At 40.8% G+C, this 26,865-nt stretch overlaps 2 protein-coding genes across 14 annotated transcripts in view; one reads left to right on the forward strand and one right to left on the reverse strand.

Annotated features, from left to right (window-relative positions):
- The window catches only part of EFCAB11 (EF-hand calcium binding domain 11), a 184,651-nt gene extending 170,477 nt beyond the window's left edge, over positions 1-14,174 (reverse strand). For 6 of the 8 annotated variants that reach the window (XR_006282426.1, XM_038407090.2, XM_038407089.2 and 3 more), the window contains exons 1-4: positions 13,791-13,933; positions 8,792-8,887; positions 4,675-4,720; positions 1,273-1,374 (exon numbers count right to left, since the gene is read on the reverse strand). Coding sequence is in view for 7 of the 8 variants with exons in the window: in XM_038407090.2 (XP_038263018.1) it covers positions 1,273-1,374; positions 4,675-4,720; positions 8,792-8,887; positions 13,791-13,850 (304 nt within the window). In the remaining variant the exon portion in view is untranslated. Of the gene's footprint in view, positions 1-1,272; positions 1,375-4,674; positions 4,721-8,791; positions 8,888-13,790; positions 13,934-14,044 lie in introns of those variants that run through there. The other 2 variants (XM_043517814.1, XM_038407093.2) reach the window with 2 other exon arrangements.
- TDP1 (tyrosyl-DNA phosphodiesterase 1) overlaps positions 13,986-26,865 on the forward strand; it is a 131,143-nt gene continuing 118,263 nt past the window's right edge. For 5 of the 6 annotated variants that reach the window (XR_005293668.2, XR_005293667.2, XM_043517811.1 and 2 more), the window contains exons 1-6: positions 13,990-14,141; positions 16,791-17,347; positions 19,118-19,161; positions 20,030-20,085; positions 23,764-23,860; positions 24,787-24,821. Coding sequence is in view for 4 of the 6 variants with exons in the window: in XM_043517811.1 (XP_043373746.1) it covers positions 16,795-17,347; positions 19,118-19,161; positions 20,030-20,085; positions 23,764-23,860; positions 24,787-24,821 (785 nt within the window). In the remaining 2 variants the exon portion in view is untranslated. Of the gene's footprint in view, positions 14,142-16,790; positions 17,348-19,117; positions 19,162-20,029; positions 20,086-23,763; positions 23,861-24,786; positions 24,822-26,865 lie in introns of all 6 variants that reach the window. The other variant, XM_038406931.2, reaches the window with a different exon arrangement.

Below are 26,865 nucleotides of genomic sequence, written 5' to 3' on the forward strand. Positions count from 1 at the left end.
TTCCCAACATCCTTTATTTAAATCCTGGTCCAAGGTTTATCACGCCTCTTAACCCATGTTTAGATGAACCCACGCTCCCTCCTTGTAGTTCTTTAGTATAGGAATTGTATTTTTATGTTGCTTTATGTTAATTTGGTGCAACTTGCAGCCAGTATCCAGGATTGATAAACGACCAAAGGGCTAGTGATCAGAAAATAAGAAACATGGGATTTTGCTAGTGGACCCCAGGTCTATGGAAAAGGGGTTACCTGAAGTTCTTGCAACCTGCTGTCCTCTGTCTGTCCCTTCTGTCCCCTTTGCTGGTGGAAAGGTAAGAAGACTCAGCAGAGCAAGCTGAATCCTTTGGGGTAGGCACTGGAGAGTCTATCCTGAGTTACAAGCCATATGATAGATGTTCTGTAAACCCTACACTGGACCTACCTAAAATACCTGGTATGGGAAGATGGGACAGATAGTGCGCCTATCCAATGTTAAATTTTAAAAAAGTTGCAGCCTGCCATTTCAAATCGATCTCTGTGTCTGTTCTCATTTTCTTGTGACATGCCAGGCCAGGGAGAGAGAGAAAAAAAAACAAAAACAACAAAAAACCAAAAAACATGTGGAAAGGATAGTATAAATGCTACATGTCTTTGGTTCAAAGGCCTATTCTCAAGTTTCTCTCCTCTTTGGTTGGGGAGGGGGGAGAAGAAGAGAAGAATCACATTCCATCCCCACAGCCTACCAGAAAAGGAAAAAAAAACACCAAACCTGGGTCCCAAAATAAGCCACAGAAGAAGATCCTTGCTGCTTTTTTTCTTCCCCTTCATCTGTAAAGCAGGGAAGGGAAGATTCCTTCACATCTCCTGGGAGAGGAATCTGCAGTGTAAGTGGTGTGCATGAGTGAGCAGGGAAATATTAGAAGGGGGTCCTGAGGGAGTTCCAATAATCAGGATGGAGATACGATAGTGATAACAGCAAGATGGGTCAGGGTAAGTGAATAGCTAGAGACGGTTTTCTTCAAAAACTGGAGAAACATGCGGTGGAAGAGACAACCTGGGACCCTATTGCTGGCCTCAACTGCCTGCTGTCCCTGCTTCTGTTAATCATCTACCTGCAATGCCATTACATTAGTTACTTTACTTGGAAACACAGAATCACAGAAAGATAGGGCTGGGAAGTTCCCATCTAGGATACTGCCCAAATACATTTTGCTTTGTATTAATGCTCTATTTTGCATATTTGCTTCAGTATGGAAGTCTCTCTTTAAAAACTCTGCAGGGAAGAAAGACTTACATTGCATGTCAAAAGCTGTGAATATCTGCCTTATTTCACTATGGTGTAGTTGTGCAGCCTTCTTTGTACTCATAAGTTTTAAAAATTCTTCAAGTAATACACCTAGAAAAATGGAAAATGTGAATATACCTCCTCAAAAAAAACCACTGCTGTATTTGCCCACTGCAACTATGAATGACTCAGGCAATATAATTATAACTCCTTTATTATTAATTATAAGAACAAGAATTGAAACAATTATCTTTTATATTGTTAGGTTATGTGAAAGTATTCTACTAGAGATCTGCAAAATTCAACTTCTTCTCAAATTAAATTTCCATTTACCAGGCTTTTCTTTCTCTATTCCTTAATATATTTCTTCCCTTTCTTGCTTGCTGGCTACAGTGACATCTTTCCTTAGACTGGGAGAACAGGACAAAGAAGTGGTCTCTCCAAAGCCAATAGCACTTGCATTCCACAAATAAAGGCATAGATGTATTGCACAAACAATATAGCTGGCACCATTCCCAGCACTATCTATGCCCTATGAAATGCTCTGTAGCCTCAGGTTTGATTTCCTCGGAGTCTCCTAATAAAACTGCATAACAACACTGGATTGGTTATTACACTTGCAGATTGTGTAAATTTGTTTCTAAGTACATTTATCTGATTTTTACTGAGAGTTAAATAAAAGAGGTTGGAATGCAAATATAGTTTGTTAAATCCAACCCTAATTAACTGTCTGGTATCTCTGAAAGCAAAGTACTTGTACAAAAAAGGAAATATTAGGAAAAAATGTATGCCCTAGTTTTTAAAAATAGAACAAGTCAAGACATAAATAAATGTAATTCAACTCAAAATTCTCATGTAGTCTAATCTTTTGCCTTATACCTGTGAAATATACTGATCTAGACCTATTTTATACAATTGTAATGCTTTATAAAGGACAATCATAGAATATCAGGGTTGGAAGGGACCTCAGGAGGTCATCTAGTCCAACCCCCTGCTCAAAGTAGGACCAATCCCCAACTAAACCATCCCAGCTAGGGCTTTGTCAAGCCTGACCTTAAAAACTTCTAAGGAAGGAGATTCCACCACCTCCCTAGGTAACCCATTCCAGTGTTTCACCACCCTCCTAGTGAAAAAGTTTTTCCTAATATCCAACCTAAACCTCCCCCACTGCAACTTGAGACCATGACTCCTTGTTTTGTCATCTGCTACCACTGAGAACAGTCTAGATCCAGCTTCTTTGGAACCCCCTTTCAGGTAGTTGAAAGCAGCTATCAAATCCCTCCTCATTCTTCTCTTCTGCAGACTAAACAATCCCAGTTCCCTCAGCTTCTTCTCATAAATCATGTGTTCCAGTCCTCTAATCATTTTTGTTGCCATCCGCTGGATGTTTTCCAATTTTTCCACATCCTTCTTGTAGTGTGGGGCCCACTGCAGATGAGGCCTCACCAATGTTGAATAGAGAGGAACGATCATGTCCCTTGATCTGCTGGCAATGCCCCTACTTATACATCCCAAAATGCCATTGGCCTTCTTTGCAACAACGGCACACTGTTGACTCATATCCAGTTTCTTGTCCACTGTAACCCCTAGATCCTTTTCTGCAGAACTGCTACCTAGTCATTCGGTCCCTAGTCTGTAGCGGTGCATGGGATTCTTCCGTCACTGTATTAGCTAGCTTTTTTTAAACAAATATAACAAGACCTCTGTGGTTTATTTTTCTTACAGTTTTTCCATATCCATTTATTTCTAATATGGTTCAGAAGAATAGCTCCTTCAGCTCTACCTACTGTCTCAATTCAAACCTTAAACTACAAGCTCTCAGGTTCCCAAAGTTTTTTTCATTGCTGCTTCTTGAAAACATCACATTAAAAATGATTACATTTTCAGTTTCTAGAATTATAGACACATCCTGGTTTCAACTACTAGGTTCTGTATATACACAATTTCTTTAATAACAACAAGGGATGCCTAAACACACTGAACTTGCCTGCCTAAGCAACATCCCTTTCAATTGGATAACTATGGAAGTAAAACCTTAGAAAAGCAACATAGGCTGAAATCCATTTATTTATTTATTTTCTCTTTAAAAGAGAAGACGGGAAAATTATAGTATACAATTTTCCTTTTAAAAAATGACCTCTACAGTACTGTGCTGCCCATTCATTGATCTCTTAGCACTGGCTTTTTATCTAATATAACTACAGAGCACAAAGCTACCTCAATACATAAAAAGCCATATTTCTAGGTAAAAGTAAAGTATCGTCTCATCTGTCAACTAGACACTTAAAAATCCATAATCTAAAAATCCAAGTAAACAGTTAACTTTGTATTTGTGTCTGGACTTAGTTTTGCAGATAAGACTCATTGTTCTTTATCAATCCAACAAACAAATAATGAAATGGTAATAGAGGGACATTGTCAGACAATTTGCATCACTTACCAATACATGCTTTGCTTACTTCCTGCGTTTCTCTCACTTTAGATTATGAAAACAGATTAGCCAGATTTACTTTTCTTTATAGTCAGCTTCTGTCAATTTCATTTTCAGATTCTCACACTCTAGCACAATGCTGCTGAATCTGGGATGCATGTACTGCAGGAGCACATTTATTTGTTAAAAACCACCTCTTTCCACTTACAATTTAAGAGACCATTTCAATTAGCCTGTAAAGCCTAGCTATTAAAAAAATCAGTTTTGAGGGAATACATCTGCATCAAAGCAGGGATGGTATGGTATTTACCTAAGGTGGTTTTTACCCAGGTAAAATAATGGGTTTTTACCATTATTAGTAGTTAGTCCCAGTTGTAGGCATTTTCTATTTTAAAAACTGTTTAATTAATGCACATGTATTACACTTAGCTTTAGTTACATATTCGAATTGTGGTTACACAAGGCAGTAGATTCAGAAATTAATTTAGGGTTGTACAAATAAAAACTACAACTGTAGTAAGGATAATACTAATATATGTAACATAATACTGAACATTGGAATGTCTCTATACATTTTGGTTTGGTATTTTCTCAAGGAATGTATATACCATGACTCATATTTCGGTTTTCAATATTATGTAAGCCAAAAATTATCAAACTGTTAAACATTTTTTCAGTAATTTTCATTAGTATATTCTAATAATTATTTTCTTTTCCCCAGTTTAAATTGGTATTTACCAGTGCCTGTCCTAAATTAGATTTTCCTGGAAAACTGCCAACCTTGCACCAAAGACAAGCCCAAAAGCTAATTTTCAGCATATGAGAATTTAGTAATTAAATAATTCTGACTCATCAGCAGCCTCTGTAAATCTCTTTGTAATTAATCTGTAGCAAGTTCTTTTAAAAAAGTCTTTAAGATTACAGAATTCATGAATGAAAAGAGACTAGAGAGAAAGGAAAGCCTGTTGTTTGCATATTACCTGAATTTTTTTGTTGTACTGAGGCCATTACTGAATCCACCTCCACCTGGAAAACAGAAAATATACCAGGCAATATTGTTGAGCCTGCTTTCACCATGTGGTGAATTTGATCCATTATAGTTATTTCAATTTGTATCAACTGTAATTAACAGAATTCAATTGTGATCACATAACTATTTAACAGCATACCTTGTAAAATAATCTGCAGCATTAGTTCATTACTATAGCTTAAATATAAATACTTCCCCCCCATTAAACACTTGTGTGTCTATGGCCAGAAAAGAAGCCAAAGGCTATGTGTACATTACAGAGTTAAGTCGACACAAGTTACTCCGACAATCATAAACCACTATTATTACATCGATTGTGCATGTTCACACAACGCTCCTTGTGTCGGCAGAGCGCATCCACAGCTGGTGCTCTAGCATCGAAAGAGCAGTGCACTGTGGGTAGCTATTCCACTGTACAACTTGTCACATTCTGCAACTAGGAGTTGTGGGAATGGATTGCAGTGCATATGGATGTGGGCTCACTATCCCATGATGCAGTTTTTTCTGTCCCATCATTCTATGGGCTTCTGACTACCCTTTGCCCTGTTTTTCAACAGCCCCTATAAACTGCATGCCCACCATCTCTCCCTAAAAACATGGATCCTGCACTGCTCACTAGTCTTGTGATAACAGTTATGAACACAATGCGACTGATCATACAGTACTTTCTGAGCTGTGAATCCAAACAGGAATCTGAGATGCCTGCCCTGCTGGGTGCCCCAGAAAGAAACAATTCCAGATCACTTTTGGCATTCATGGAGTAGCTGCACACAGTGGACTGTCCCATTTGTGGCCCTCTCCAACATGCCACAAGAAATCTTCCTGTAGGTATCGAAGTTCTATGGGTGGAGTGGAGCCGGGACTGTACAGCCTCTTCTACCCACAGATGCAGCAGATCCAACAACTCCATTGTACTCCAAGAAGGATAGCGTTTGCTGTATGGAGCTGTCATGGTCAGCTGGAAAGATGCAATGTGAGGTCTGCACACCGAGCATACAGGAAGTGGAATTTCAAAAATTCCAATCCTTTAAAGGGGAAGGGTAGATGCCTGTATACCGGGCTGCAGAGTTCGAACGGCTGACCAGAGGGGTCAGGATGGGCATTGTCGGACACTCGTAGAGGCCATTTATGGTGACATAAGCAAGCACAGCGTCTACACTGATGCTGCGTCGATCTGACTTTGCTGCAAAAAGCTCTACACCTCTCGTTGAGGTGGTTTTATTTTGTCAGCGTAGCAGGAGAGTTAAATCGGCAGGAGGAGCATTGTTGCGTGTAAACCTCCACTATTTTGTCAGCGAAAGCTGACTTTTATCGACAAAACTGTGTAGTGTAGACAAGGTCAAAGAGTACACCAATTCTAACTAAGTCCCCAATCTTTCAAAAATAAATATATGCTTAACTGAACTCAAAAGGACTTATTTATTAAAATTAAGCAGTCATATGTTTTTGGGATGGGGCCTATTTAAAATTAAGCAGCCACGTTTTTGGGATGGGGCCTATTTCCCTTTTTAAAAAAAAAAAAAAAAAAAAAGGAAGTTCCTGTTTCAACAACAGTTTATCCTACAGAATATTTCAAAGACATTTTCTCAAAATAAAAGTGTTGAAACTGCAGAATGAATGATTTAAATAAAAAATGTAGAGTGAATGGTATACAAAGTAGGGGGAGATAACTTACTGGGATACCCCAGTTTCTCCCACCTCCATCCTCAAAAAACCTGTATTGCAGCATCCCTCCTACCAACAAATGTGTTGGATGAGGCTCCCTACGAGACCCATTTACGATGCTATTTGCAGCAGCCAGGAGAATTTAGTCCAGAACTATCTGAGATGTTCTCTTTCCCTTATGGATTGATCCTTGTGCTTTTGCAGTGACCTCACTGCTCTGAAGAGCATTAGGCCCAAATGTGCATTTTAACACACCGAGCTGCCACCAAAATGACAATTTAGCTGCAGCAGCATGATTATAAAAAAAACCAAAAACCATACTCATCCTTCCAGAGCATTTTATATCAGCTCAAATGGTTGGAGGGTAACAATTAATTAGATTTCCAGAAAGAAAGTTCTTTTCTCCCCAGTAACAAATAACTTCCTTCAGAAATTTGAATGAGCACATTCCTGATACTTTAGTATTCATTACACAATATAACCAATTGCTGAAATTGGTAAAACATATGGGAAAATGTTTTGCATTCAAAAACATTTTTAATTGCGAGTTATTCTACCTAGATAGTAAATCAAAGGCACTTATTGTGTCGGTATACAAGCATTGACAAAATACAGGTAGCAGAAATATCAGTACAAAAAATGATGTTACTTCTCTCCATTTTAATCCATCGCTAGACACTTATCTCAGGTGGGTCATCTTGCTAGAAATGTCATTTTAATAGTAGAGAGACAAGGTGGGTAAGGTAATATCTGTTATTGGACCAACTCGGTTGCTCAAAGAAAGAAGTTTTCTGGCCACACAGAGCTAAGTGTCTAAGCTAAGGCTCAAAAGCTAGTGTCTCTCACCAACAAAAATTGGCCCAATAAAAGGTATTACCTCACACACCTTACCTCTCTAATATCCTGGGATCAATATGACTACAACTACACTGCATATATTAATAGCAGTAAGTTTAGAATCTTTAAAAATTATTTTATAAAAATATATAATATCAAATGTCCACTGATAAACTATAAATTGTCAGACTAGATAAAATCATTTTGAAGGAAAGCAAGGAGTTGTGAAGAATGATCTCCTGGCAGGAAAATGCAACAATACTATATAATTCAATCCTTACTTTGTACATCATCCACTAAAGAGTTTACTGGTGACTTCTTGTGGTTTAAAAATGGATATTATTAATATTTAAAAACTGTAACTAGAGATATTATCAGAAGTTAAAAAACTGAGATTGTTAGTTAAAACTGTATTTTGAGTACATCTCTGGAAAAGGTTTGGTCTTCAATTGTGTGCAAAAATAAAGCAGTTCTCAGCAAAGCCCCAGCTAGAAGCAAAAGCCTGTACATATTTTAAACCAGAGTAATTGGATCATAAGGGGGAAAAAAACCACTAAATTTTTTAGGATTTTTTTTTTTAGCACTTAAATGAATGACAAGTGGTTTGAAGTCACCTTGCAGCATATGCAGGCCTCCATGAAGAGTGATTGCTTTGATAAACTGTGAGAAGGGGAGGGGAGAAGCTGGTTGAGAAATTAACATAATAAGGAAATAATGTACTGTGCACTAAGTGGACACTACATAAGATTAACCAGCTACATATGTAAACATGAGTCTGGATAATAACATGGTGACGGACACAGATACATTTATTTCAGTGATTACATACAAGATCATGATTGTATAATCTTTTATACATGCTCTATCTATTCTGTTCAGGTTCTACTCCCATCCCCAAAGTATATGACCGCATTCCAATACTGTAAGAAGTGACAAGACTAACATTTTGCACATGTATTTTATTCTCTCTCTCTCTCTCTCTCATCCTCTTCTGAGGTAAAAAATTATATGTTGTGTAGTGTTTTGGTAGGCTTAAAAAAAACAAAAACCCCTGCCTGCTGCTGTCTTTATAGGTCAGAAAAGAAAAGGCTAAAGAAGTACATTTTTCACTTCTTGGAGCCATAAGTGACTCAGTTTGTGAGAGCATGTGTTTACTTATTGCAACATACAGTAATTTCTTCTCAAAGAATCTCATAAGCAAATAGACTGTATGTATATTAATGCACAATCATTTGGATATCATATCACACTTTAAACTAAGCAAGGCTCACTACACCCTCTTTTCCCACCCACCTTGTACACCTGTGCATCCTCAGAGTAGGATTTTGCAAAATTAATGTGGATAGTGATAATGTTCCCAACATGAAAATTAATAGCTTTGTCCTTTTGTTTTTAAATACACACATACAGCGGACACCTGACTTCTAAGTATCAGACAATACTTCTGTTAATTTCATGAACTGGATCTATTAGACTAGACTACTTTGCATACGGTGTTCTCAGTAGTGAGATATCCTTATAAATTTAGTCTTTAAGACATGATGGAGAAAAAAAATAAGCTATACCTTTGATGGTTTGTAACCAAATAGCATCACCACAGCGACCTTAAAGTCCTCTCTGCTTAAATATCCTTTCTTATCTTCATCACATGCTTTAAAAACCTAAAGAAAGTAAATAGATTTCCATTAAGAAACAACAGTACACCTGACCTGAAGTTACTGTTATTACTTATTAAAACTGTGTGAGAGAAATAAAACAAATACTTATTTGGAAAAAGATACTGTATTTAAAACTTGCAGCTTAAAAATCATATTGCTGTCTGAAAATGTTTTGCATGCATTATCTCACATGACTCACGGCCAGAGGAGTCCTACTGCTTTTAGCTCATTTAAAAAAAACAAAACAAAACCACACACCACCCACAACCCTAAATTTCAGCCTGATGTCTTTAAATATAGAAACTTTTTTTTTCCAGTTATTGTTATTAATTCACAACATCAAAAATGTTTTCTTATTAGCAGGGCTTTGGAGCAGAGCCCGAAGCTGGAGTGCAGAGCAGCTCCGGAGCAGTGGAACTGCAGGTTTTTGCCTGGAGCTGGAGCACAGCTCCAAAGCCCTGCTTATTAATGTGGTTTATATTCTTTTCATTTTAACTGTGCATAAATATCTGGCAAAATTTAGGGCCTTGTGGGAGTCTAAGGCCATGTCTACACTACAAAGTTGTGTCGACCTAATTTATATCACTACACAGCCACAACAATTATTAAAAAGAAAAGGAGTACCCGTGACACCTTAGAGACTAACAAATTTATTAGAGCATAAGCTTTCGTGAGCTACAGCTCACTTCATCGGATGCATTTGGTGGAAAAAGCAGAGGGGAGATTGATATACACACACAGAGAACATGAAACAATGGGTTTATCATACACACTGTAAGGAGAGTGATCACTTAAGATAAACCATCACCAGCAGCAGGGGGGGAAAGGAGGAAAACCTTTCATGGTGACAAGCAAGGTAGGCTAATTCCAGCAGTTAACAAGAATATCAGAGGAACAGTGGGGGGTGGGGTGCGAGGGAGAAATACCATGGGGAAATAGTTTTACTTTGTGTAATGACTCATCCATTCCCAGTCTCTATTCAAGCCTAAGTTAATTGTATCCAGTTTGCAAATTAATTCCAATTCAGCAGTCTCTCCTTGGAGTCTGTTTTTGAAGCTTTTTTGTTGAAGTATAGCCACTCTTAGGTCTGTGATCTAGTGACCAGAGAGATTGAAGTGTTCTCCAACTGGTTTTTGAATGTTATAATTCTTGACGTCTGATTTGTGTCCATTCATTCTTTTACGTAGAGACTGTCCAGTTTGGCGAATGTACATGGCAGAGGGGCATTGCTGGCACATGATGGCATATATCACATTGGTAGATGCGCAGGTGAACGAGCCTCTGATAGTGTGGCTGATGTGATTAGGCCCTATGATGGTATCCCCTGAATAGATATGTGGACAGAGTTGGCAACGGGCTTTGTTGCAAGGATAGGTTCCTGGGTTAGCGGTTCTGTTGTGTGGTGTGTGGTTGCTGGTGAGTATTTGCTTCAGATTGGGGGGCTGTCTGTAAGCAAGGACTGGTCTGTCTCCCAAGTTCTGTGAGAGTGATGGGTCGTCCTTCAGGATAGGTTGTAGCTCCTTGATGATGCATTGGAGAGGTTTTAGTTGGGGGCTGAAGGTGATGGCTAGTGGCGTTCTGTTGTTTTCTTTGTTGGGCCTGTCCTGTAGTAGGTGACTTCTGGGTACTCTTCTGGCTCTGTCAATCTGTTTCTTCACTTCAGCATGTGGGTATTGTAGTTGTAGGAATGCATGATAGAGATCTTGTAGGTGTTTGTCTCTGTCTGAGGGGTTGGAGCAAATGCGGTTATATCGTAGCGCTTGGCTGTAGACAATGGATCGAGTGGTATGATCTGGATGAAAGCTAGAGGCATGTAGGTAGGAATAGCGGTCAGTAGGTTTCCAATATAGGGTGGTGTTTATGTGACCATCGCTTATTAGCACCGTAGTGTCCAGGAAGTGGATCTCTTGTGTGGACTGGTCCAGGCTGAGGTTGATGGTGGGATGGAAATTGTTGAAATCATGGTGGAATTCCTCAAGAGCTTCTTTTCCATGGGTCCAGATGATGAAGATGTCATCAATGTAGCGCAAATAGAGTAGGGGCATTAGGGGACGAGAGCTGAGGAAGCGTTGTTCTAAGTCAGCCATAAAAATGTTGGCATACTGTGGGGCCATGCGGGTACCCATCACAGTGCCGCTGATTTGAAGGTATACATTGTCCCCAAATGTGAAATAGTTATGGGTGAGGACAAAGTCACGAAGTTCAGCCACCAGGTTAGCCGTGACATTATCGGGGATACTGTTCCTGACGGCTTGTAGTCCATCTTTGTGTGGAATGTTGGTGTAGAGGGCTTCTACATCCATAGTGGCTAGGATGGTGTTTTTAGGAAGATCACCAATGGACTGTAGTTTCCTCAGGAAGTCAGTGGTGTCTCGATACTGTCACGGCTAACCTGGTGGCTGAACTTTGTGACTTTGTCCTGACCCATAACTATTTCACATTTGGTGACAATGTATACCTTCAAATCAGCGGCACTGCGATGGGTACCCGCATGGCCCCATAGACCTAAGAGTGGCTATACTTCAACAAAAAAGCTTCAAAAACAGACTCCAACGAGAGACTGCTGAATTGGAATTAATTTGCAAACTGGATACAATTAACTTAGGCTTGAATGGAGACTGGGAATGGATGAGTCATTACACAAAGTAAAACTATTTCCCCATGGTATTTCTCCCTCCCACCCCACCCCCCACTGTTCCTCTGATATTCTTGTTAACTGCTGGAATTAGCCTACCTTGCTTGTCACCATGAAAGGTTTTCCTCCTTTCCCCCCCCTGCTGCTGGTGATCGTTTATCTTAAGTGATCACTCTCCTTACAGTGTGTATGATAAACCCATTATTTCATGTTCTCTCGTGTGTGTGTGTGTGTGTATAAATCTCTCCTCTGCTTTTTCCACCAAATGCATCCGATGAAGTGAGCTGTAGCTCACGAAAGCTTATGCTCTAATAAATTTGTTAGTCTCTAAGGTGCCACGGGTACTCCTTTTCTTTTTGCGAATACAGACTAACACGGCCGCTACTCTGAAACAATTATTAAATTGCTTGAGTGTGCACATACTTGGCTAGTTGTGCACAACCTCACCAGCCAGGAGTACTTGTACCTATTGTATTGTCAATGTTGGGCATTGTGGGATGGCTCCTGAAGGCCACTAACAGTCAACATAGGCAACACAGTGTCTGCACTGACACTACACCAACCTAATTACATCAAGTGTGATTCTATGCCACTAGGGAGGTGGTGTTACTAAACCAGCATAGAGAGGCACTTACATTGTCAGGAGCCAAATTTAAGTGAAGACACTGCCACACCTAGGTTGATAGAAGACAGCTTACGTCAACCTAACTGTAATGTAGACCAGGCTTAACATTTTGAACAGATTCCTGGAAATCAACCTACACAAAAGTCCTGCTCCTACGAAACCTTCATCTATGCATCCGATGAAGTGAGCTGTAGCTCAAGAAAGCTTATGCTCTAATAAATTTGTTAGTCTCTAAGGTGCCACAAGTACTCCTTTTCTTTTTGAGAAAAAACCCTGTGCATTTTCCACACATGTCATATTAAGAGGAAGGTTAACATAAACAACAAATTTTGAATCATAACAATTCTAATGAGGGATTTTCTCCCATAAGTGCCGATAACAAACCACAACATGGTCTTCACTTTTATTTTGGTAATATGGGGGGGGGGTATATTTATGAGCAATTCCAGGTGGGAATGTGAAAAGACAAAGAAAAAAAAAAGACACAGGGCTCCTATCTGTTACTCTAACAGCTTTAAGAAAAAAAAGTGCTAATGAAATTTCTATTTGTTCATGCCTTTCATTATCAGGTTACTTGGTGTAACTTACTTATTTCATCAGCATTCTGATATCAGGGGCTTGCAATTACATTCTTTGTTAGCCGTAGTCATGGGTTTGCAATAAAGTAGAATACAGAAGGAACAAAAACTTATGACCTATGTAATTAGGTTTCAGAGTAGCAGCCGTGTTAGTCTGTATTCGCAAAAAGAAAAGGAGTACTTGTGGCACCTTAGAGACTAACAAATTTATTAGAGCATAAGCTTTCGTGAGCTACAGCTCACTTCATCACTGCATCAGAAGTAATGCATCCGATGAAGTGAGCTGTAGCTCACGAAAGCTTATGCTCTAATAAATTTGTTAGTCTCTAAGGTGCCACAAGTACTCCTTTTCTTTTTGTAATTAGGTTGTTAGGCTGAGTCAGTTTTGATGTAGGCTGTGCTCTTAATTTGATTTTACACCCCTTTTTCTCCCACTCTGTCCAACCATCATGCAGCTATCCTCATTAGCAGAGCACTTCAAGTAGTAATTAATAATGCACTGAAGGAATGATTATGCAAATACTACTCCTGCCCTGAACCAGCATCAAGACCAAATGAAGAGTTACTAGATTTATTCAGTACTTGTGGCACCTTAGAGACTAACAAATTTATTAGAGCATAAGCTTTCGTGAGCTACAGCTCACTTCATCAGAAGTAATGCATCCGATGAAGTGAGCTGTAGCTCACGAAAGCTTATGCTCTAATAAATTTGTTAGTCTCTAAGGTGCCACAAGTCCTCCTTTTCTTTTTGCGGATACAGACTAACACGGCTGCTACTCTGAAACCTAGATTTATTCAGGACACTGTGGTGTGTGTATTGCGCGGCTTCAGCTCCCTGGGAGACACAGGACGGATCGTCAAAGCCTTAGACACGTCGGAAATCTGCGGCTGCCTGGCCGCTGAACTGGGGAGGGTGCCCCGGCCAGCGGTTGGGTGCGAAACAGAATTTTCTCCCCTCCCCCCCAGCTATGGCCCCAGCCCTCTGCCGCCTTCCAGCACGTCTAGGTCGGAGGGGTTTCAGTATGGGGGATCCCGCACCCTCGCAGGCCGCGCCGGAGCGTTACCTACCCGCACGTAGCGCTCCCCGCCCGACCCGCCGCTCCGCGCTCGACTGGGCGCTGCGCACATGACACCGCTGCCCTCCCGCGCCTTCTCCGTTCTCGCAACCCGCCCGCCTCGCTTGACTTCCGCGGGGCAACCACAACACCGCCTGCTATTGGTGCGGAGCGCGGGGAAGCCACCATTGGCTGAGGCGGTCGGGAGGGTCCCGCCCGGCTTTCCCAGGCCCCGCCCCCTCCCCTGCGTAAGGGAGCCGCGCGTACCAGAGGGCTGATTGGAGCTGGCGGGAGCCCGCTCCGGAACGGGAAGCGACCTGGCTCTGCGCGGGACGATTCAGGCGCCGGCAGCGCGGGAGCTCAGGTGAGCAGCGTCCCTGAGCCCGGGCGGCGCAGGTGTTCGAGGACCCTGGGCAGGGTTGGGGATGCGGCTGCGTGCGCCTCTTGCTGCAGGGGCAGGCCCGGCCTGCGGAGCCAGGGGAGGGGGCAGGAGCTCGGGACCACCCGATGCAGCGGCCCTGGAGCACCCACTGCCCCGGCGGGTGGCGGGAGCCCTGGGCGGTACCGGCCGTCTGGATCAGCGCTCCGGCGTGCGAAGGCGTGTGGAGGGCACGGGACTGTGCCGCTCTGTGGCGGATGGTCCTGCGGGCTCCCTGCGTCGGGCTGGGAGTGGGGTGGTCTGGTCCCGAGTGGGTTGGCGTCGGGCTGGGAGTGGGGTGGTCTGGTCCCGCGTGGGTTGGCTGTATCTTCCCCCCGGGCCCGGGGCCATGTTGAGCTGGGTGCTGGACAAAGGCAGGGCTCTCCTTTTCAATCTAGGGGTTTGTTTGTCTGCACGTGGTCTTTGAGCTAATTGAGTTAAAGTACGATTTGACTTTAGAGCATAAAAGGTGTTACGTGGAGCTGGTCTGGAAAGACACCATCTATATATACATGAGATTTTTTTTCAAAGTGGATTACACTAAACAGGATCAAGGCATTGTTATTTCAGAATAAATGTGTCCACACAGGATGTTTGGTCTGGAATAACTCTGTGTAGACAAACCCTAAGACCCTAACCCATATATGTGCTTAACTTTACATACTAATAGTTCCACTGAGTTAAATATGTGTACAAGTCTTTGCAAAATGAGAGCCAATTCAGAAAGTGACATATAAGAGGGATACAGTCTAATACAGGCGTATTGGAGCATAAGCTGTCATTGGTGAATACCCACTTCATTGGATACATGCATCCGATAAAGTAGGTATTCACCCACGAAAGCTTATACTCCAATACATCTGTTAGGTGCCACAGGACTCTTTGCTGCTTTTACAGATCCCAACTGACACTGCTACCCCTCTGATAGTAGTCTAATACAAGTTTCAGAATAGCAGCCATGTTAGTCTGAATCCGCAAAAAGAAAAGGAGTACTTGTGGCTCCTTAGGGACTAACAAATTTATTTGAGTGTAAACTTTCGTGAGCTACAGCTCACTTCATCGCTCACAAAAGCTTATGCTCAAATAAATTTGTTAGTCTCTAAGGTGCCACAAGTACTCCTTTTCTTTTAGTCTAATACAGTGGTTCTTAACCTTTACTGCAGCCTGTATCCCTTTGGTTCTCAACATATGTTTTTGCACCCCTTAGCAAAAATCATTGAAGTAGCTCAGTTCTTTAAACCTAGATATATTTTTTGGTTTGTATATTACAGTAATTGTTAAAAATACGTAGGTTTGATGAAACAAAGTAGTTGTACGTGCCTATGCTTAATTTGTGTTTTTGATGATTTACCTTCTTAAAAAAATCTGGCATGTCTCACACCCCTAGAAAGGGCATCTCACTTCCCCAGGGGGTGTGTGCACCCCAGGTTAAGAACCACTGGCTAATAGCTATGTACTGTACCTTTTTCTCTCTCTTTACAAATAAGTGCCAGCTATCTCAATCCAGCCATTAGTTTATGGCTGATTTCCTATAGGCATCATGGCTCTAGATTAGAGGCTATTGGCCTTACAGTTTTTCTTTTGATAAAGGTCTTTCATTTGTCTATTTGACCCCTGGATTAATAAACTAGTTGCCTTTCACTTCCTGCTGGTGGCTGTTACATGTGCAATATGCTAAGGATAGTTGCTGAACTGGTTATGAAAGTAATTAACCTGAACGTCAATCCTTTTTCCTACTTCAGCCTTTTTAATAAGGTTTTCTTTTCCCCAGCTTGTTTTTTTAATAGTGGTTTCCCCATTGGTTAGTAGCCTATCATTTTGTGCCCTCCCATTGCAAAAGTCAGTAGGTCAGTAGTTCTCAAACTTTTGTACTGGTGACTCCTTTCACATAGCAAGCCTCTGAATGCAATCCCTCCCTTATATATTTCAAACACTTTTTAATATATTTAACACCATTATAAATGCTGGATGCAAAGTGGGAGGCTGACAGCTTGTGACCCCCCACCCATGTAATAACCTCATGATCTCCTGGGGGGTCCCAACCCCCATTTTGAGACCCCCTGCAGTACGTGTTGCAGTCTGTCTCCCGGGCTTAAAATAAATTCTTGATTTAAGGCCAGAGCTATCCTAAAAAGTTAGGTCAAACCATCTACATTGTTCAGGAGTGTGAAAAATCAACACCCCTGAGCTATGTAGTTAAACCAATCTAATCCCCAGTGCAGACAGCACTAGGTCAACTGAAGAATTCTATATATTCTGTCTTCTGTAGACCTAGCTATTGCCTCTTGGGGGGGAGGATTAACTACAGTGATTGGAGAACCCCTCCTGTCGTTGTAGTGAGTGACTCCACTGTAACAGTTTACATGTAGACGGAACCTAAGTCTTGAATATTTGGAGGGTTTCTAAGTGAGAAGCTTTCTGGATGACCCCTTAAATAAGAAAATCTCAAAGGCAGGGTGAAAGTTCAGGATGGTTAATGAGTAAATAAGCTCTGGCAAGGAAAATGCCCTTGTGAGAAGTACAGTAGGCATAAAGCACAGCTTTTGTGGGTGTTTTTTGTTGTTGTTTTTGTTTTGTTTTTTTTTTTTCTTTCAGAAACATGTCTCAAGAAAGTGAGCATGGGAAATGGACGGTATCCAGCAGTGATGAAAGTACAGAAGAAAATGATGATGCTGAGAAGCCATCTACATCATCTTTGTCTCTCAGTGGACATGGCAAAACTAGTGGATCACAGTACCCATGTTCAGAGGGCAGAAAAGTTGGTCAAAAGAGAAAAGCCTCCCCTGTGAAATTTAGTGATAAAATTTTTTCTACAGAGATTTCACCAGCAAAAATCCAGAGAACTTCCCAAGAAGGATTAGGCTGGTGCCTTTCAAGTAGTGATGAGGAACCTGTATCTGAAGGTCAGCCAAAGCATGCACAAAAGGAAGCAGTCAAAGAGGAGAAATTCAGTGCACCTAAAAAGCAGCCTTCACATAGATGTGAAGATAATGAGCTCCCAGTGAGCCAAAAGCCAGAAAAACATTATAAGGTAGCAAGTGAAGGCCAGGACACTTGGGATTTGTTGAATGGAGGGAACCCTTTCAGATTCTTTGTCACTAAAGTCAAAGGTATTAAGTCTAAGTACAACTCTGGAGCCCTTCACATAAAAGGTGAGTGTTTAATTCCTACAGAAACAGTGTTTAAAGAAAGCGTTCTTGTATATGTGTGTTGTAAGCATTACTGTAATGTGGCTTGACTTTCTTAACACACAAGTCATGAAATTCAGTTATAGTCTCTCTTTTGGAAATATATAATATATGGATGGTATAAGCTGTGTTTTATGGCCATAACCCTTTGGGTACCAATACAGCCTCTGGGTTAGAGTGCACCCTTGTGTGTCACTGGAGTGCATCTACCTGAGAGAGGTTGCATGGTGCTTGCATTGCTGCCTTCTGGGGTTCTGCTGAGGGAGAAGGATTTTAATTCATTATTAGGATCCTCTAGGAGCTCCCACCATTGGAGGCTCCCTGGAATAAAGCGCATTTCCTAGGTGCTGAATTACACACTCCTCAAAATTTGCTATTGCCTTCTACCACTGTGAATGCTCTTATTGCTGAACTTTTAAAGCTCTTGGATCTGCAGTCCTAGAAATGACTGGAAATCTGGGTGTAACCCAAAGTTGAATAAGTCCTTCTGTGTGGAGTATTGACACTTCAAAGATGCCATACCAGATAAATAGGCCAGTTACAGCTGATGTGCAAAAAATAACTTCATATTTCTTAATACATATGTAGTACATCTTGAACTTCAGCAGCAATGTTACACTAACAATCTGTGTACATTTTAGTTATAGTCATGCAGTGTGCATTTATTTCAGTACGAGAGTTGTGGGCTGACCTTTAGCAAAATGGAAGTGCGTGTACAATGAAATTAAGTGGTGAGAGTCATGCCTCAGGGTGTGGTTGATTCTTTAGCCAATATTCTCACCAGAGTTGTATGCCCAAAGTGCTGATATGTTGTCTGACGGATCCATACCACAAGATTTTAAAGGAGTAAGTCAAGATGCTGAGGATTCTCACATCTCTTTGACTTCAGTGGGACTCGAGGGCTTTCATCTTTTCTCAGAAGTGCTTTGCATCTTGCTTGATAGTTTTTGTGCATTTAATATGCAAAACCAGGTTTTGTGGGAAGAGTCTTAAAATATTTCGTCTGATAATATTTTGGGAAAGCATGCATGTGATTATATTTTGAAGTAAATCTTTTAGTGCTTCAAACATTGCATTATCGGTGAGCAATCTATTATAAATTCTAGTACACAAAGAATATGAAGCTTCTGTCTTGGGCCTGCAATAAGACTCTTGTGTGGTCTCATTGACTTCAGTAGGAGTTGACCTCTGTGAATCCAGTTGCAGGATCAGAAGCTGTCTCTGTGCTCTAGCTGCTTTTGCTTCTCCTCCTTCCTTCATTTTGAAGGAGGGTGGGGGGAGGGGAGGAAGTGGGGAAAATGCTGAATTGTTGTCAGGAGACTCAAGTCCTTCATGTTTAGTACAAGCATATTATGGACAGTATCAGTACAAATATCTTCACGTTACTTTGCCGATGTTCTCCAAACCTGTTTTGGAGGGCTCACCTTCAGAGGTGACAGGGTAGCTCATTCTCCATTGCTCATTATATTCTTCAATTCTCTGCCAAAAAGTTGTCTATTTTTTGGTAGACAGACAATCAATGAGAACTGGACTGTCACCCCAGATTATTTCACAAACAGCTGCTGATGCTGCTTGTCTGGACTGCATTTAAGCCAGCAATCTAGATGAGGAAGTCTCCCTATCATTTTACCAGGACTATGTGCAATATTAATTAACAAATTGTTACAAGATCTAAAGTGTATATGAGTATTTTACTAATAAAGATGTGGTTAATAGTGTTTTGTTTTTTAACAGATATTTTGTCTCCTCTCTTTGGGACTCTTGTATCTTCTGCTCAGGTGAGTGTTATGTCTTTCTGTTTTGTTTTTGTTTTTCCCTTCCAAATTTTGAACTCACTTTCAATGATTTATGCTGATATAATTCCATTGACCTCAAAGCTGCTGCTCTAGACTCATCCAGTGTAACTAATATCAGAATCTGGCCCTTCCCATTTAAATATAACTGGAACAGTGGGAAAATACTTAAAAAGGCACACGCTTTCTGAAGGAGACATTTATGTTTGAGTGAAATATTTTCTCTCTCCTGTTCAAAATTCAGGCTAATCCTAAAAAACTTCCTCTTAGGCTATGTTTTCACTTTCAGTGGCGTTTAGAGTACAGACACTGCATGCCCAGCTAACATGGATATCAATAGCAGTGTAGATTGGGGAAGTACTGCCTTGATGAGTAGAGTACAGACGCACCAGATCTTTTGTGTATGTACCCTACACTGCTCTCTATGCTCCCAAGCAGTGACTCCTATGAGCCTGTTTTAGCAGTGTAGTATCCAGCTGCCTCCCTGTTGCTGGAATCTTTCCCCACTGCAGTGTAATGAAAAATAATATAAAGTGAGCACTGTATGCTTTGTATTCTGTGTTGTAACTGAAATCAATATATTTTGAAAATGTAGAAAAACATCCAAAATATTTATAATAAATGTAAATTGGTATTCTGTTAAGTGTGATCATTTTTTAATCTCATGATTAGTTGCTGTTTTTAATAGTTTGCCAGCCCTACTTGAAATGTCCTCTAAAATGTAGTAAGTACTGCTGTACACATCAGTAATTTTCAGTGCAAAGTATTTCTCCCTGTAATTGCTGCTTTGGTAAAGTCTCTTTTTTTCTTTGCCCTTTTTTAACTGGCCTTTCTTTTTCTCTTCTATTGTAAGTTTAACTATTGTATAGATGTGGAATGGCTCATAAGACAGTATCCACAGGAATTCAGGTATGACTTTTTCAGGATATTTTATAATTCTATGTTAAAATTATAATGATTTTTTGTGTGTGCATGAAAATTACTTCGGTGGCTAGGTCCCTGTTTTAGGTGCTTAAGTCCCAGTTTCAGCTTCACTGCAGTGCACAAAACTCCTGCTGAACTCATGTGGCACCTAAGTTTTTGCTGTAAAAGTTTTCTAAGTGCCTATGTTTCTGCCTCTGAGCATGCACATTGCTGCCTCACTCTAGGTGTCTGGGAGCCTATCTTCTGTGCAAGTCCGCTAACCGCTGGTGCCTAGGTTAGCCAACACTAAAAATGCCAAGGTCAGGGCAGGCTACAAAAAAGAGAGCAGATAGCCTCCAGTTTTGGGAGAAACACTGAACTTGGACTCGCCAACCAGTCACGAACTGTGCTCCTGATCGCCTACACAGGTTATCAAGAATCTGAAAAAAAGAAATCATGCAGCTCCCTTTATTCTAGTTCTCTAGCTCCCAATCAGCACATAGGTCCAGTAAAGTGAAGCGTTATTTAAAAACTCTGCTCACTGTATAAAATGTTCTTCTGATCCCCAAAGGGCTAGCCACATTACCGGATCAATATTAGTTTGGATCTTATCCAAAATACCACATTACCAGCCAATCCTTTAGTATCTAAAATGAAAGGTTCTTTATAAAATAAAAGGAGAGTTGTTAAATCGTCAAAGTGGTCAGATATATACATAAGACTTCAGAGTCCTTATATCAGGCTCTTAGCCGCATCTTTGAGTTTGCTGGCTTGTAGAATGCATGCAAAGCTTGGATGGGTCTGTCAGTCCTTTCCTTTGTTCAATGCTTTAGTTTGTAGAGAAATTACCAAGGTAAGAAGCAGGGTTGAAGAGGAAATGGAGAAGATGCACCTTCCTTTTCATATCCTTTGTCATGTCGCTTGTACTTCCTTTGTCCCAAACACAAATTTACAGCACGTGGGAGTTTCCTGATCACCAGCATGTCTCTACATGTCCTCCTGACTCATAAGTGAAACCCCAGGCTTCTCTTAATGGGTTCATTGTATAGCTGATTGCTCTTCATGGCCCATCCCAACTGGCTAGATGGTGCTGATGTCAATCTGTCTGGGGATGTCACCCAGAAAAATGGCACAGGTTTGAGATACAGATGAATTGAACATTTATAGCACACAATAGAAAGATGATACAAAAGTATAAATAAGATTATTACACTTGGCAAATCCTAACTTTTCTACTGATACCTTACATGGCATATCTTGTATAAGATTCATGGCAATTTTATAATATTGGTATTAGTAATATTATAAATGGTCACACATTCCATACAGTGTCACAAGCCCTACAACAATTCACAAACCAGGGTAAGATAGGCATTCGAATGACAGTCACATGCAGGGCCTGATCTGGTAGGAGGACTCTGGTCACACTTACAGCACACACATTTGTGGATGGAGTGGAATGGCGTGGAAGGGAGATAGGAACAATATTTGGGATTGTGATAGTACCCAGGGGTCAGAATCCAATCATTTGCAGGTGTTGTGCAAACATAGTTGTTGCCCCAAATGATGAGCAGTCTGAAAAGACCAGAAACAAAGGAAGGGGAAATGGAAAAACAAGATGCAAGCAAAATAGTCTGTGTGGCAATAGGCACATATTTTAATGCCTCCCTTTAACTAACACACACACACAAAGGGTCTAAGTAGAAAGAAAACAACAAGGTACTTCTGTGTCTGGTAAAAAGATGAAAAATACAAACTAACAGGGAGAAGCGTACTAACAGGCAGGCTCAAATAAATGAATAGCTTTCAGCCCTAAAACTGTATGGCCTGGATGTACAAAAGGAGTTAAGTGTTTGGGTGCTGAGTGTCTTGGCACCTATAAAATCACTGATTCACAAACCCTGAGTTTTGCATCTGGGCTCTCTATAGAATAAATGGAGAGAGAGGCACCTTAGACTGCAATTGACAAAACCCAGCATATGCTAGGCAAGGAGCTGCTAAACTAGCCAATGGGAGATTCCAACAAGAGGGTGTGTGCTAAGCCCCACCTATCTCATGGAGATATAGGCACCTAAATCCAGGCTGTAGGGAGGCATGTATCTCTGCCATTCTCAACAGACTCTTTCCTGGAGTTAGGCTCCTGTGCTGTTTGTGGAAGAAGTCGGGAGGGGGAGAAACTCCTTCCTTCCCTTGTAACATTTAGACCAGTGGTGAGGGTACTCACCTGGGCTGTGGGAGACCCAGAGTTCAAGTTTTCCCTTGGCCTGAAGGGGAGAAGGGATTTGAACAGGAATTTGCCACCTCTTGGGAGAGTGCCTTAACTACGGGATTATTCTGATGTGGGGCTCCCTCGTTCTCTCCTGTTTGAAGCTGTTCCACTTTGGATGAACAATTAGTCATTTGGGCGAGAGAGAGAGAGCAAGCAGGAGTGATTCTGTAGCCTGGTGGTTAGAGTACTCATTCAGGATGTGGGAGACCCAGGAGCTAGTCCCCCTGTTCCAATGACTCTTTTAACAATGAAGCTTCAACAGGACGGATTGAGGGAGCCCAGTGTCAGAATATATCATAGTTCAATGGTTAGAACACTCACCTGAGAAGTAGCTGATCCTCAGGCAGAGGGGGGACTTGAACCAGGCTTGTTGTTTTCTTCCTTCTTAGACCCTGTGTGTGTGTTAAAGGGAGGAATTAACAAAAAAAATATACCTGTTGCTCTATAGACTATTTTGTTGATATATTTTGTTTTTTCACTCCCCCTTCCTTCGTTTCTTGTCTTTTCAGACTGGTCGTCATTTAGGGGCATGTTTGCATAGCACCTTGAATGATAGCACCCAGAGGTTTATCACAATACCAATTATTGTTAATATCTCCCTGTCATTCCACTCCATCCTTATCTTTGTGTGCTGTAGGCTTCTAAACAAAAAGTATACATCATTCTCCTAAATGTTTGCTGTTTCCGTCACATTAGAAATGCAATGGAATGGAGAATCAGGGAGTGAATATGACTGACTGTCAAAATGCTGTGGTGAACTTTGAGCAGGAGTGCTAGGCAAATCACTGCTTGAGGGAGCCTTTCTCAATGCTTTTGAATCTAAGATCTTCCAAGGGGATTTTGTCTTCTGCTTTCTTCTTAGAGACAAAAGTGGACAATATATTTTATTGGACCATGTTCTGTTAGTGAAAGAGACAAGCTTTTGAGATGGAGAGAATTTTGGGTGACCTGAAGAAGAGGTCGATGTAGTTTGTCTCTTTCATCGAGTGCTTCTTCAGGTCACCCAGAGCTCTGTGTAGTTCAAAAGCTTGTTACTTTCACCAACAGTTGTTGGTCCAGTAGAAGATATTACTTCACCCACCTTGTCTCTCTCATATCCTGGGACCAGCACAGCTACAACAATGCTGGAAGCCTTCCTTCTGAGACAGTTTCCCTTATGGTCTCTAAATTGCTCCCGCTTCTCTTCCAACTGAGTTTGTAGCACCTCTTTCTCAGAAGCTTATATCCTAATCACTTCTTTAATTCCTTGGTGTTATTGATTGGCAGTGCAAATTATATCTCCCTTTCTTTGCTAGAGTGTGGGAGATTGTAGCTACATGAAAGAGCAGCTAAGGTAGATTGCTGCCTCTGGGTAACCTGCTAAGCCACCTGATAACGTTTTTATTAAAATCATAACTTTTTAATTTTGTTTTAAGGAAAAAACCATTATTAATAGTACATGGTGAAAAGCGAGAATCCAAGGCTGAACTGCATGCACAGGCGCACCCATATGAAAATGTTCGCCTTTGCCAGGTAATTCACTCTTAACTCCGCCTTCTTCTGACAAGACAATATTGTAACCTCTGCTGGAATACCATAGTACAAAGGACCATGCTAGCATAGATCATAATGTTGTAGGGCAAATGGTGTTTATGAGAATTCCATTTGTCTTCACATTGACAATGTTTTCATAATAGTGTTATTATGTATGGTAGAGGATTTGTATGTCTATAATGTCATTCAGTACCTGAACATAAATCCTACAAGTTCTGTGGGCTCCACAATAAGCATGCATTATATTCAACCTATTACTGAAATAAGAGAGCCATTTCTTAAAAAACAGAAACAAACAAACAAAAAAAACCTCTTCCTAAAGATATGGTTATATATTTGAATATGTAAATTAGGTGTGACTTTTGGTGTTGCAACTACTAGATGCTGGTGGTTAACAAATTAAAATATTGTACTCCCAAAATAGCCATCTGGAGTGGTCTGAGGGGTTGCTTCTCCTCTCCCTGGGCAGTGTAAATAAACCATGTAGAAATATAGAATTGCCTTTCATCTGTAGTTTCCTGTATGTCTTGCTCCTCTCTCCGACATCAAATAAACCTTATTTTTAACTGCCTGCAACAGAGCCGTTACACCCCAGAAGGCTTTGAGTGTCTTTGGAAACACTGTTCTTACGATACCAAAAGAACTTGGGCCTAATGTCTCTCAGTCACAATAATGGTGAATGGTAATGATGAATATGTAAAGATTATTCACTTTTAGCAATTAAAGATTGCATCTACAGGTGCTTGGGGTAAAAGTGGCTGTCTTGTAATTTAGTGATTTCTCCACTAGAGAGCAGTAAACTGAAGCAAAATGCTAGCTGCAACCTTCTCTCTTTTTGACTGTAGCAGGACGTTGGGTTTTTTTTTTTTAATGAAATAATTACCTAAATTTCAATGTTGTTCTAGGCTAAGCTGGATATTGCCTTTGGAACCCACCACACGTAAGTAATTGCTGTGAAGCAGGAAAGTCCAGTTTTAAAGATAATTTTGAGGCTGGTGTATAAAATGTATGCATTATCTCTAGTGCTTTAAAGAACAATTCATAGGGTGGGAAAGCTGGGTTATAAAGATATGCTTTTGAATTTAAAGGCTAGTCTGTAAATTGGTAGAGACTGAGGTTTCAAAGAACTACATAGCGTTCCCCATGGTATTTACAAATGTTTATAAGTGGGGCCCTACTTATTCACAGTCCATTTTGGTCAATTTTATGGTCATAGGATTTTAAAAATAGTTAACTTCACAGTTTCAGATGTTTACAGCTGAAATTTTACATAGTTGTGGTGTTGTGACCATGGAGGTCCTGACCCAAAAGGAGGTTGTGGGGGGGGGGGGGCGGGATTGCCACTGTTCTTCTGCTCTGCTGCTGGCGGCAGCACTGCGTTCTGGCTGGGCGGCACCCAGCTCTAAAGCCAACGTTGCTGCCAGCAGCAGCCAGAAGTGAGGGTCACAGGATATGTGGGGGTGGTCCCCTGAAGCCTGGCACGTGGTAGGAGCTCCCAGCTGGGGTGCCCCCAGCCCTGCCCCTACGATAGCCATATAGCGTGGGGGAGATCAGATTTCATGGTCCATAATGTGTTTTTCACAGCCATGAATTTGGTAGGGCCCTATTTATAAGGGTCACAGTGCTTTGTTTCATTTCTCAGCCATAACTAACTCTCTGAAGGAGACTTAATGTTTTTAGCCTGATACTCTTTTTCTCACTTAATAAGTCATGGATTTCTAGTCTTTGATTTTAAAAAAAATTATTCTAGGAGATTAAAACACGCTGGCTGTTTTAAAAAAACAAAAGTGGAAAGGGGGGGAGAGCTTGCAAATTACAAGGATAATTGCTTAGCCAGCAAACTGAAGGTAGCAGTAAATAATCAAATTTGCACATAGTCCAGGAATGAAGGCTTCTGTTCTGTAATCAATCTTGGACAGATTTCAGTAGACCAGGCCACTCAAATACGCTGCACTCACTTTTGCAGTTACAGTTCTTGCTTATGGTGCAATACAAACATGTATCTTTACAAATCTGGACTAATGGCCATTCACTACAAAAGCAAGTTTAAAAGGAAGCTGATGTCTCTTTGGAAAGTTTTAAATGATGTGTATGTGTGTGTTAAGATGAAACTTGCATTTTATAGTATGCCTGTGGTTGACAGGCTGTATTGCTGAAAAATGACACTTGTGACACTGTCAAGATTGGAACCTGAACATTGGATAATAAACCACAAGTGTCCTTTCTGCATTGTTACTGATAAACAAGCTAAGAACTTTTGTCTTAGTGAAACAAAACAGTTATGGTGCAATTCATCTGAATGCAGATGGTACCCATAAGACTAAGCACTACTTAAGCAATAATAATTTGGTGTTTAATGTTGCCTATGCTGGTTTACAGGTTATCTGAACTGGGATTAATTAAATCCTTGATGCTATGTCAGTATACATCATCCCATGATCACATATAGTTTAACAGAGGAGAGAGGCCACTGCTATATGGTTTGGGACCCCTTCTTTCTTCCCATATTGATATCATTGCTGTTTTCCAGTGGTACGTTTTATTCCTGTACAAATTTTAGACATGTCCGAAAAGACTGTTGCAGAATGAAATTTCAGGACATCTGACGTCTTTTTTTTTCCTATCTATTCTTTGGTTTAGAAAAAAGCTCTAGGAGAATAAAACAGGTTTGCTTTAGAAAAAGAAAACAAAACTGGGAGCAAAAGGGTTGGATTTTTAAGTAACTGCTCCAGATAGGAGTTTTGGAAAATGAGAGAACTGTCACAAATGGACTTTTTACAACTCGGTGTAGCAGAGTATTGAGTTTGCAACCTGCAAGCCAAAGGTAGAAAACTTCCTTAGTCACTGGACACTTTCTGGGTTTGAGATAGAAAAAAGGTACTTCTTGGATTTCAGACATTACAACACCTAGCTCTGTTGAAATTGGTTACTGACTTTTATGGAAACTTATAAAAAGGTGAAATGAAGCTAAAAAGTGGGTTTGA

This window comes from Dermochelys coriacea, chromosome 6 (assembly GCF_009764565.3).
Source record: "Dermochelys coriacea isolate rDerCor1 chromosome 6, rDerCor1.pri.v4, whole genome shotgun sequence".
Classification (NCBI taxonomy): Eukaryota; Metazoa; Chordata; order Testudines; family Dermochelyidae; genus Dermochelys; species Dermochelys coriacea.